General features: G+C 60.7%; 1 protein-coding gene across 1 annotated transcript in view; it reads right to left on the reverse strand.

Moving 5' to 3' along the window:
• Positions 1 to 1,918: 1,918 nt before the first annotated feature.
• Positions 1,919 to 12,545, reverse strand: part of ATXN10 (ataxin 10) — a 107,727-nt gene continuing 97,100 nt past the window's right edge. The window contains exons 11-12 of the mRNA XM_090272263.1: positions 3,534 to 3,720; positions 1,919 to 3,159 (exon numbers count right to left, since the gene is read on the reverse strand). Coding sequence (XP_090128389.1) covers positions 3,153 to 3,159; positions 3,534 to 3,720 — 194 coding nt within the window. The 3' untranslated portion in view covers positions 1,919 to 3,152. The remainder of the gene's footprint in view (positions 3,160 to 3,533; positions 3,721 to 12,545) is intronic.

Genomic DNA, 12,545 nt, shown 5'->3' on the forward strand with positions numbered 1-12,545 from the left:
GATGGGAACTGGCACGTGGGGGGCATGGCGATGGGGGCCCGGGACTTGGGGTCCGCTCTCCGCCACCACGGTCCACGCAGAGCTCAGGAAAACCGGGTCCCCGCTCCCAGGCAGCGAGCTCTCGCACAGCGGACGTACGGTAAGTGCGACCCCACTGCAGGCGTCGGTGAAGAACACGCATTATGTTGTTTGAACAAAAAGAAAACTGACCCTAATGTTTCTAACGCAAGGTTTCACTCTAAGCGAGAACAATGGCCAAACCCTCCAAAGCCATTGCCACTGACACAACGGGCTGTCGTGAGAAGTCAGAGGAGCGAGTTAACACTGCCACTCCTGCACCTAAGGACGCTGACCTTTAAAAACCCATATACTGTGTGTGTAAATCAACCTCATGTCGTAAAATGTCGCCTAAGTAAGATTCCACCTAAAGAAACCCAGTGACTATACAAAACTGCGGGAGACAGAAGAGAACGGGTGTGATATCACGCACATGCCAGAGGGCAAGTCTGGCTCTCCCGGGTCAGGTCTGGACCTGGCGCACACACCGGCCTCAGGGGCCGGGCCGTCAGAACCTTGGACAGCGCTGCGGGCCGGCTACCGAGGCCGGGTTTGCAGACCTTACCGGTAAGGTTATTCGGAACCACTCTGCGTTTTAGACGCCGCGCTTTTACTGACACTCGTGGAAAAATGGATTCCTCTGTTTTTGTGTGCAGAACTTACCAATGATAGAATATATCTTTTTACAAAGACCTCCTGCAAAGACTGGCATTTTTGTTCCAGTGTCTTTTTTATTCATTTGAGGATAGAAATTGAAACATAGTAAAAAAATAATGATTTAAATCGTAGGTGCTGTAAGAGCAGCATATGAATGCCTTCAAGATAACGGACACTAGATACACAGACATAAAACCGAATTTCGATCTAAAGGTCACTACTGGGCAGCCCAAGTGCCCTCCATCCCCTCTCTGTCCCATTCTGCAAACCGCACGTGAGGGGTTTGCCAAGCCCAGCAGTTAAGATTCCAAAGTCACTGAACAAAAACATGCATCTCTGTATCCGTGTCCCTCCAAACACCAAACCCATGGGATGTACTAACATGGGTATATGCACACACATGTGTATACATGACAGTTTCAGAGGTGTGGTCTAAAACTGTAAACACCAGTGTTTCTGAGACAGCCGTGTCCACTGGGAAGGGGTCTGAGAGGCGCCTGCAGACACCTGGACCCAGTGCCGGCCGAGGCCACCCCCGCGGGCTTCCAGCATGAAGCAGGCTGGCGTGGGAACTGCTGTCAGCCTGCTCTAGAAAGCCATGATACAGTCACAAAACCTGCTGTGACCGTCCTGTCCCTGCACACGCTTTGTGAGGCTGACCTGCCCCCCCACCCCCCAAACGGCTGGCCAAGGCGGCAGGTCCACCCCTTGCGGCGCGCAGAACAAGACTCAGCGCACAGTCCGCAGGAGCTCCGAGTCCGCTTGTGGGTGGAGAAAACGGGAGGCCGTGGCGCCGAGAAGCCGCCTGCGCGCTTCCCCCCCCCCCCCCCCGCAGCCCCACAGAGCCTGCCGGGTGCACAAAGGCCCTCCAGCCCACCCGCCCTCCCGCCCCTTTCCGTGTGCGTGTGTTACTGAGTGGGCCCTGCTCACACCCACCGAGAGGAAGAGAGAAGTGTCTATTGCTGGCTTGTGAAAAGGGAAACGGGGTTCCCACTCTCCCCCCCACCCCAGGGCCAGGCTTCCACCTAAGAGACGGGGTTTTTAACTCTTTGTGTCCCAGCGGAGAATGACCTCTTTGTGCGCCTCCAATCTGGCAACGGCTTCCGTCCTGGCGACGCCAGGAATGAGCGCACCCGCTGCTGGCAGCCGACCGCAGTCCTGGACGGCGACGCGTCCCCAGAGACACGCAGAGCACAGGAGGGGGTGCACAGAAAGGAGCGCTTTATTTCAGTCATAACATGTTTACACGGTTCTTACAGAGCGATTGAAGTAGGGCCACAGAAGACGCAGAAACACTTACTCTGGGACACTCAGTTTTTCTGAAAAAGGTCTGACTGGCTCTTTGCTGCCTTTATTTTGAAGATTCAACATGAATTGTGCAAAACCTCTGGGTATTCTGCTCACGTAACACAGCTGGCCCAGGAGACGAGCTGTGTTATGCGTGCACAGCACGCCCTCCCTGGACGGGTCTGGGTGATGTTAACGGTCCGGAGGGCCACAGAGGTTCTGGCACTCACCTGATCCAGTTCCACGTCCAATGTGAACACACAGATGCGGAAAGATGGAGACACACTCAGACAGATCTAGGTCACGCTAACTCCCACCCCCAAGCTACTTCTGCAGTCCCAGGGACAGAGTGACGGCCTTCAGAAGACAGGTGCTTTTTAAACTGAGGAAGTCACGGCCACGCCTCTACTCCAGGGCCCCGCACTCAGCACCCACAACGAAGCACCCTGGCCCCTTTATGGAGGCACGGAGGTGGGTACGGTGTAGGCCTGAGGTTTTGAACATGGGTTTTAGGAAGTGTGATTCTAGGATAATTTGGAATGGAAAGAGTTAATGGCCCCCATGCTCTCTGACTCCCTGCACAGCCGAAGGGACAGGGCCTGGTGGCAACACAGCCCAGCACCTGAGCTGACAAGGGGCAGAGCTCTATTCTTCAGCAGCTCTCGACTTAGCTGGAAACGAGTCTGTCAGGGTTTTGGAAAGGCAGGGGGTGAAGAGAGGCAGCGAGAACTAATCACAGTGAGGACCCCTCCGGCCGCCCGCGGGGCCCGGGAAGCCTGACGGAAGAGGGAAACAAAGGCGGTGGGGCTGGCTCGCTGTCTGGCGTAGCCAACGGGGCCCCGCGCACGCCCGCGCCTCTGCCAAGTCGGGGCGGCCTCCACGGGAAGTTCTTCATTCGCTGCCACGGCACACACACGCTAGGACTTAAATGCACACTGTATCCATGGGGACGAGGCTTTGAGATGACTACGTTTTTAGAGCAGAGAAACAACAGAATACTTTTAGGCTTAAACACATTTAACTCTACTATCTAAAGGCATCATGAGTCCCTGGGTTTGCACTTGGTCTCCAAATCCTTGCATCTCACGTACTGCCGAAGATGAAAAATCGATGAAAGACGCTCCAAAACTTCAGGTATCTGGACGCGGAGTTCATTCACTAAGAAGAAAAAAGAAAAATTGCATGTATAACAGTCTATTTCCAAGAATCCCCAAAGGGAAAAACGCGGGGACTGTGAGCCGCGGCCAGAAGCAAGCGCGCAGCGGGACAGGCGTTCAGGCCCCGCGGGGGGCTACGTCTCATTCCTGCCGGGGACTCTTAGACCACACCAGGTATTTGATGTGCTTTTCATCTCTCTCCCCCAGACCGGTTTGAAGTTTTAACTCTTCAGAAACTGGCAGCGCCAGGCCTGAAAGCATGACCGCTCCTTACATGCAGGGCCCCTCTGCCAGCGTGGGAGGCACGACACCCACCCGACCCGTGTGCTCAGCAAGGAGCCGGGTGCCGGGCACTGCTGGCCGCCGCACACTCACCGCGGAGGGGAGTCACTGGTGGCTTTCAGAACCAGCTTGTCACCCCTCTTCTCCACCTCGAACCCCGTCTTCTTCAGGAGGGACACGCTGGCCAGCCCCTGCTCCTCCAGCTTGGCGATCAAATCCTGGTTCCGGCTGTTGTCTTCCGTAAGGTTCCGGATGGCGTACACCACCCACTGCGTCAGGACTGGAACCCGAGTGAAGGAATTGGCCTCAGACACTCCCGCACGCGCTGCAGGCGGCACGGCCGCTCGGACGCCGGGCTCGGCGCCGCTTTCCCCGAGGACCACGTGCTCCGACTGCCCGCCACACTTGAGACAACTCGCTCCATGTCTGTGCAGTGTCCTGTGTGTGTGCATGTGCGTCAGCACACAGGTGCTGCATGTGTGTGTGTGGGGGGTGGGAGCACACAGGTGCTGCGTGTGTGGGGGTGGGGGGGCAGTGGGAGCACACGGGTGGTGTGTGTGTGTGTGTGTGTGAGAGAGAGAGAGAGAGAGAGAGAGAGAGAGAGAGAGAGGGGCAGCGGGAGCACACAGGTGCTGTGTCAGGACGTGCTAACAAGTGGCTGAAGAAGCAAAGGCTCAGAGTGGCCACACCTGAGGTTTAAGCACACCACTGTGGCACGCACGCATGCACACACGCAAACGCACACACGCACCAGTAGGCAAAGAACGTCAGACTTAGTCACAAAGGTGCCGGGTTAGAATCAGACAAGAGAACCATCTTGTTTAAAGAGGAAGCCCATTTGTATAAGTGTTTCCCAGGAATCACCATGAGCTTCCCCTCGTTCCCTATTTTACAGTGGAAGCTGGTAAGTGCGCGCAGACCCTGCGGCCCGGTCCCCCTTCCCGTGGGCTCTCGTCCTGCCGTGGCGCAGCCCGGACTCTAAGTGCTCTGCCCGGCGCCCTGCACGGCGGCCGGGAGGTGCTCATGGGGAAGGCGCCATCGCCGCATCCCTGACCGAGGCCTTCGAGTCGGTTACCAAGAGCCACGGGCGGGCTCTCCGCGCGTCCGTCACGGACAGAGCACAGGCTGCTGGAGGAGCACCTCCGGCGTCAGACGCAGGGGCAGAGGGCACGCCAGCAGCAGCGGGCCTGGCCCGTCAGTCCCCAGGGAACAGCAAAGCGCTCAGGGAGGAAGGAACACGTTTCCCGGCGAGGAGCGGCCTCCCTGGCCTCGACGGGACGCAGGTGGTGGGGACAGCAGTCCCGTCCCAGTGCCAGGACCAGGGCGCTTGGGTCCCTCAGGCCCTGCAGCGGAGGCCTCTGACCCCGTGCCGGCTCCTGGCAGCCCCGACCTGCGGGACCAGGAAGCCAGAGAAAGAGGGTGTCGAACGGTCCCCCTCGTTCAAGAGCCTCAAAGGAAACAGTGGGAGACGGGCCGTCCCTGAAGCCACACAGAGGGCAGAGCCCCCGAGCAGCCTGGCCTCCAGGCTGTGTTTTCTGGGGTTTGAAAGGCAGCCCCATCTCTGTCCCCCCATACACCCGAGCTGCCTCCCATCCGCAGGCTTCCTGCCCCCTCACGACCCAGGCAGGCAGGGCCCTCCCCCCCGTGTCCCCCGATCACAGTCAAGGCCACACCAGCACTGGCTGCCCGCTGCTCCCAGCTCCTCCAGGAGGGGTCTGGGGCCACACAGACGGGACCCGCAGCAAAGGTCTGCTGAGCGAGTGCCCCATCGGTCTCTGAGGGTTTAGCATCAAAGCCACTGTGGGTACAAGTGACCAACTCTTTCCAGACGACACAGAGTAGGAATTGTGGGTGCGTGTCGATGCTGAGTCTGTAATTAGTCATCCCCCTTGGATGGGGAAAATGCCTTGTTTTGCCATTTACCTGTTACCCTTGGGTGATAAGGCCCAGGTCCTTTGTAAGCTCTACTTCTCTTGAGACAGAAAACACAAATATTCAGATGCACATAAGACCTGAACTTGATGCTCTCCCTCCATCACAGTCACCCAGCTCACTCTGCGCCGGGACAGAGAACAGAACCGATCACCTGGGGGACAAAGCTTCCAAGCGGCAGGGAGTTCCGTACAATGAGTCGTTTGCTGCAGCTGATCTGTTGTCCCCGATGAAACCATCACCGCACAAATGCATCGGACCTGCCTGAGGAGCCAACACCTGAGAGGGCGCAGCTCACGCACGGAAGCGCCTGTGAGGCTGGGGTGCTGCGGCCCCCGTGCCGAGCTCTGCACCGTTAGCCGCCAGGAGCAGCCCCTCTCCCCAGGCCCCCCGCTTAGTCACTAAGCATCACGGATGCAGGAAAACCCCGATTCTCACTGCTGTGCCGGGCCGTGGAAGTGCAGGGCCGGGCGTCTTGGCATTCGGGCCCCGAGGGCAGCCCTGCCCTGCCAGCGGCCCACAGGGGAAAGAGCCCCGCCGGACCTCCAGCTCCTCAGCCTGTCACAGGGCAAACCAGACCCCGCTGACGCCCGCATTCCCCTCCTGCCAGGGGCCCTCACGTCCCCGGCCCCAGCCGTGTCCCCCTCCCCCTGCCCCCTCCTTTCTCACAGTCACAGCTGAGCCCTGCGTGCCTGGGAAGCCCCCCGCCACCAGCTGGGGAGGCACACTCGTGCCAGGTTCCCCAAGCTTCCCCCAGCCCCTCCAGCGTCCGTCCCCAGCCGCCAGCCCCATTTCTGACACCGAGCGGGTCAGCCGCCTCCGTTCCCGTCTGCCCTGACTCCCCATTGAGTGCCTCGCAAGCAAGCCTGACATCCTAGTCGCCCCAACCCTGCCGCGAGCACGGTGCTGGGAAGGGCTTGCCGGGTGTCGGCCCAGCGACCGCGTCTCCCACTCGCTCGGGGTGGGGGGAGGGGGGGACGGTGGCTTCTCCGTCTGGGTCGCGGCTTCCTGACTCGGGGCTTTGAAGGGCTGAGCGATGAGGGGGACGTAAACCAATGTAAACGCAACCCAGGCACGGAGGCTGAGCTGTGTAAACAAAGGGCCCAGGTCAAGGCCAGGGCGGCCCACGGGGACGTCGGACCGTGTGGCGCTTCATCGTGCTCCTCTGGGGAGGTGACGGTCGCGTTCTGTGAAAACACTGATCTACAATCGTACTAGTTCCTCCCCATTCAAGGGTTCGGTGGCTGCTTTCTATCGACACCATGATACGCTCCCCACGTGACACAGGAAGGGGGAGCCCATGGAAGAGGAGGGGAACGAAGGGTCCCCGACGTCAGCGCTGCGCGGCCAGGCAGCTGTCATGATGGCTGGCGAGACTGGAAGAACGATGCGCGTGGGGGGGGGGGGGGCGGCCACGAGGACCAGGTTCTTGGCAGGGCCACCAGGTGGGCGGCCCTAACAGAGGCGGCATTAAAGCCCAGAGAGGCGGTTCTGGCTTTTTCCAGAGCCGGTCATCAGGGGGAACCCGTGAGCAGGCGAGGGGAGGAGGGGCCGGGAGAGACATGGCTGCATGACCCCCTGGCAGTCGACCCCTAGGAAGCCAGGAACAGTGACGTAAGTAAAGCTGACCTCAGCCCTCTCAGGGGAGGGCCCCGCGCCCTGGGGAGGCTGCCTGCCGCTCACCCCTCCCGGCCTGGGGGCTGGTGTCGTCCGTCTATAAAAGGACACCGCAGGAAGGTCCTCTGCTGTCCCCGTTGCCAGTGAGAACGTTGCAGTACTGTCTAGAGCCTCCGACTTAATCATAATTCAAAAACCGAGTTTTCATAGCAGTCCCTGGAGGAAACGCAAGGAGGTAAGAGCGGGCCCTAGTGACCTGCCCACCCGGCTAAGGCCCGGCCTGGCTCACGGACGTGCGCGCGTTCCTGCGGGCCCCACGGGGAGGCCCGGCCGGCGCCCCCGGGGAGATGAAAGCGAGGCCCAGTTACTCGTCACACTGCCTCCGGTTCCCTCTCGGAAGAGACAGAAAGAAGAACGGGGGAGAAAATGAAACACCTTCTTAAATCTCCAACCCTCCCGGCACGGGGAGCGCTTCCCTGCGTGCTGAGCTTTACGGGCGAGCTCCGGAGGCCTCCGTGGCGACCGCAAGCAGAAGGCGTGAGCCTGGGTGTCCCGCCCGCCGCGGAGGGACCCCGCTGCAGCCCCAGAGCGGGGACGGCGGGCGGGCCAGCTCCTCCACAGAGCATTCTGCTGCCTCGGAAGGCAAAGGCGAGCAGCCGTTCTCGGGTCCAAGCGGCTGTGCCGCGGGACTCAGGCCCAGCTAAGCACCGGAGCCTGCGGCCTGGCCCAGGCGAGGGAACGGGGTGCCGGCCGGCAGGAGAACGGAGACGCGGGGACAGCGCGGCCCCAGCCAGCGGGCGCCGGAGCCGGAGCCGGCCGAGGAGAAAGAGCCGTCTCCCTGGGAAGGGCCCTGCGGCGGCGGCGGTGCTTGCTGTCGGTTTCCAGAACTCAGGCCCCGCGACCCCAGGGACTCTGCTCTGGTCGCTGCGCTGCCTGGGTGTCTAGGAGGCCGCTGAGAACAGGCAAACCGTTGCCCTTGTTTTAGTACGGCTGCAAGTTTAAATGACTTCTGTATTTTTAAATGAGTGGGGAAAAAATCATAAGAACGCTAATTTGTGTGACACGTTAAAATCATCTGGAAACTCAAGCGTCAGCCTCCGTAACGAATGAAGCCGCATCGGTCCAGAGCCTCTGCGTGCATTCGCAGCTCAGCTGCGGCCACCTCCACGCTGCGGCGGCCACAGAGACCGCGCAGCTGCCAGAGCCAGAAACGGTCCCTGGACCTCAGCCTCTACGGAAAAGATTCGCCCGCCTCTGGCCCAGAACATGGGAGGCATCAGTAAATACCTGCTGAACGAATAAATGAGCTTTTAAAGTACTGTCACTGAAAACTGTAACTGAAATGAAAACCACCTGAATGTGTTAGAACACCTGACTCACTACTCAGGATACATATATGTGTGTATATTATATACATGTATTTTTATCTGTAACGTCTCACATACCTATAAACGTACAATGTGTCTATACTTAACACGTATAATGCATACACACACACACATAACAAACACATGTACTACATGTAACACCTATATTTAATCCTTGCTCCCAAAGGCTCTCCCGTGGCCCAGGCGCTCAGGAATGCCCGTCTAAACCAGGGTCTCTCCAGACGTGGTGAGACTTTGGGATTCTTCAACACGCCCTCCCCAGACCATGGTAAGAGCGCAGGGTCCTCAGAGCACAAAGTAATTCAAGTTTTTAATTGTTCTGAAAATGCTTTACTTTGCAAAAACTCAGTGCGCTTCCAGAAAGGCCCATTTCTGTCAGCCAGAAAAACACACAGGATGTGACATTAAAAGGAGGACCTGTCCTCCTGCCCACAGGACACACGTCTGCCCCCTCCCCCCGTAAGAGCGCACTGGGACCCTGTTCCCCGACCCCGTCTGGGGGAGTCCTAACCAGCCTCAGCCTGCTCTCCACGCATTCACAGGGCACTGCCCCTACCTGCTGCCCGGGGACCCCTGGGCTCCCCAAGGCTCTGCTTCTCGGGAAGGAGGGGCCTACCACAACCACAGAGCAGGCTGGACAGGGAGGAGGGGGGGCCCTGGCAACTCACGAGGAAGAGAGCTCTACGCTGCGGGGTGGGGTGGGGGGCTTCCCTGTGGACGTGGGAGTGGGTGGGTGGGGGGGGTGCTGGGAGGAAAGATGCCTCCAGGGCGCCGCCCTGTTCCTGCACAAAGGGCCACCCATTCTTCTCGGAGAGGTGAGCTCTCCCTCCCAACACTGCCAAGTCCACCTCACTCCGGCTCTCACCTGCTGTAGCTCCCTTTCCTTCCAGCCCCCCCTTCTGTGCGCTGTTGTTAGCCACACTCCCGTCGGTCAGAGCACTCGAGCAAGAGGCCGCACGGGACAGACGCACCGGCTCGCCCTGCCAGGAGGCCGCACGGGACAGACGCACCGGCTCGCCCTGCCAGGAGGCCGCACGGGACAGACGCACCGGCTCGCCCTGCCAGGAGGCCGCACGGGACAGACGCACCGGCTCGCCCTGCCAGGAGGCCGCACGGGACAGACGCACCGGCTCGCCCTGCCAGGAAGCTGCACGGACCACCCGCCCAGCTCCCTCTTCCCGCTGCAAATCGCTGGCCTTTCTGCTGTCTCGTTTCCCTCCGTGTTTCTGTGTTTAAATCCGAGGGAACATCTGCGGTTTGAGTGTCCCCGTGCTGTGCGGACATGTCCTGTCCTAGTGGCGATCGCAGATAAACATGTGGCCTCTCTAACCTGCCAAATAATGGCTAATTGTAAATACTGAAAGTGGTAAACAAAAGGACTAACAGGAGACAGTGGGGGAGCAAATAACGGCCCCGTCTGTGGACCACAGGTGACAGCATGAAAACTAGAAAATAACCTTGTGCTTCGCGAGCTACAGGAAGGACCAAGGCAGCTCTGCCCCGACTGAAGGAGAAGTCGTCTTGGGAACATGGCTCCTCTGAAGCAGCCTCTGCCGCGTGTCTGGCCGCTAGCTCCCCAGGGGCTGGGACGTCCAAGGACCCGTCATGGTGCCCAACACTGACGGGCCTTGCCGCTCACTGACGGAACTACGGACAACAAGCTCCAGCCAGGGACACGCCTCCCATGCACAGTCGGCACCTTAACTGATGACTGCAAGGTCAAGGCCATGCCACGTCCTCGGCTGGCACAACTCCCTTTCCATAGGCTGACACTTCAAAGGGCGAGAGCAGCTCTTCAGGATGCGGGGGGCCACCGCTCCTCCCGGGAGCCCAAGCCAGCTAGCTCTCTGTGTCCCCAGGCCCCCACTTCCTCGGCCCCGTCTCAGGGGCACAGGAGGACCACAGAGAAGTCCTTTATGAGCCCCAGATGTGCACAGTGCACGCATCCCAGAGAAGCAGGGGGGAGCGTGGCACTGCTGTCACCGTGACTCGCCTGCCCTCCAGCCCGGCAGCTGGGAGTGAAGTAATGGGGGGGGAGGGGCCCCCACCCTTGCCGCCAGCTGCACGCCCACTCCCAAAGCGGCTGTGGCCAAGCGAGGGCCGCGCTTGCAGGTTCAGCTGGTAAAGGATCCCACAGCCCAGAAACTAATTTTGTCCACTCCGTGTTCTGGAAGCGTTTTACTGACCACTTGAAAGCACAGCCCGGCACCCGCGTCACAGAACAGGTTTCAGGACCAGGCACTGCCAATACCACTTCTAACTCCAACCACACTAAAGGCTGGGCCCCCGAGCAGTTCCATTTGGACTCGGGGCGGCCCTGCAACGTCACTGCACGCAACGTGCGGTGGGGCACCTGGCCCACACCGCAGGGAGGCTCGTCAGGACTGGAGTCTGGACACAGTCACCTTTCGAAGAGAGCACTGCCTGGGGCCTGGGTTCCCACCCAGGGCCACCACTGGTGGGGCTTCTCGATGTGATAGACCCGGTCAGCACGTCCTGATGGCAATGGCGCCCGTGATCCCCCCACACCGCTGACACCCACCAGCGATAAAGCGCAGCCGTGGGCCAGGCAGCGGAGGTCACTCGGGCTCGGGGGGAGGCTTTAGACCAGACACTGACGGCAGGTGATGGAGACAGAGCTTCCTCACCGCCCATCGCTCTCAGGGCGCTTGGTCCAAGCGTCAGAGTTGCCTGGGGGCGCCCAGCTCTGCAGGTCACCACGGCCCTGTCTGCCTCTCCACCCCCACCCCCAGCAGCTCCCACAGGTTGGCAGTGAAGGGCGGGTGGGCCCGCGGGCTGGAACAGGCACAGCTCCGCAGGGGCGCGCCTCCCGAGGACTCTTCTGTGCCGCAGAGCAAACACAGGAGAGAGGGGCCGGTCCCCTTTTGTGCTGGAGGCTGCCATTTCTGTGAGTCACGGGCGCGCCGAGAGCCGGCGCACACCCACGGCTCTTGCTTGCCCACTGAGGGAAGGGCCCCGCTGCACGCGGGCGAAGGTCAAGACCACCTTCCGCACCAGCTCACAGCACGCAAAGAACGCCAGTGCTCAGTGGAAAGAAACGCCAGGGGGGTCTCCGTGGGGACGCTGAATTCTCACGCTCCCCGACACGTCTCTGATAAAACTTCTAACCCACTGAGTGACGCCCTTTGGGGGAAAGCCCCCCTCCGTCATTAGGGGTCTGACACTTCGACAGGCTTACTCCCCTGTAGGCAGTGTGCCTCTTGGCTCTCACACTGGCCCTAGAGGAAGGGGTCTGGACACAAACAAACGTGCTAATCTCACACCTGAGTGTCTCTCGAGAATTAAATCACGACCTGTTCACTCATTTAACCAGCACCAAGGCACCGGCCGCGGCCGGGAGCACAGGACGGTCAGGTCCCTGCGCCCATGGCCTGCACACGCTCGAGACCGGCACGAGGCCAAAGCCCAAACCTGGGCAGGCGCACGATAAGGCCCATCCCAGGAGGGCCCGGCGCTGGACACGGGCCCAGGGGCGGCCTCTGCGGGGGACACGGAGCAGGGACCCACAGGAGGAGACACCGGCGCCTGGTGCGTCAGGTAGGCTGCTCCCGGCAGCCGAGACGGGGACGCTGCAGCCGCGCGCGCGTGTGGGGAGAGGAGGGGGACGCGGGGTGGAGCGAGCGGCTGTGCGGCCCGCGGAGAGGCCTGACGCCGGGAAGCTAGGAGCCTCTGCGGCAGCCGTGCCGGGGACAGGAGTCAGCCGGAGTCCCTGGCAGCGGGCGAAGACGGGGCAAGGACAGACCCGGACCAGCTTCCCGCCCTGCTGTTTGATAAGCCGACGACTCCGGGCGATTTTTGCCACCTCGGGTCCTGTGTGAGGGTGACAGGAGGGGACGTTCCTCACGGACCTTGTCCAGCCCTGGCACCCAACACTCCGCACATCTGAGGGACACAGGGATCGCCCCTGCAGCCGGGGCCCGAGGCGCGCTGGGGTGCACCAGGCTACTCTGTCGGGTGCTGGACTTCCCTTCCTTCCCTTCCTCAGTCACCGCGTCTACACAGTGACAGTGTGGGACAGGGATTAAGTCCCCAGACCCTGGAGCCAGAGAGTCCCGGTTCAAACCGCCATCCATGGGGCTCGCCGGCGTGTGGCCTTGGCCATCGCAGCGCCTCAGCCCCCAGTCACTGGCCTGTCCGTGCGGACGGC

This window comes from Furipterus horrens, unplaced genomic scaffold, assembly GCF_987537825.1.
Source record: "Furipterus horrens unplaced genomic scaffold, mFurHor1.1.pri manual_scaffold_4, whole genome shotgun sequence".
In the NCBI taxonomy this organism is placed as follows: domain Eukaryota; kingdom Metazoa; phylum Chordata; class Mammalia; order Chiroptera; family Furipteridae; genus Furipterus; species Furipterus horrens.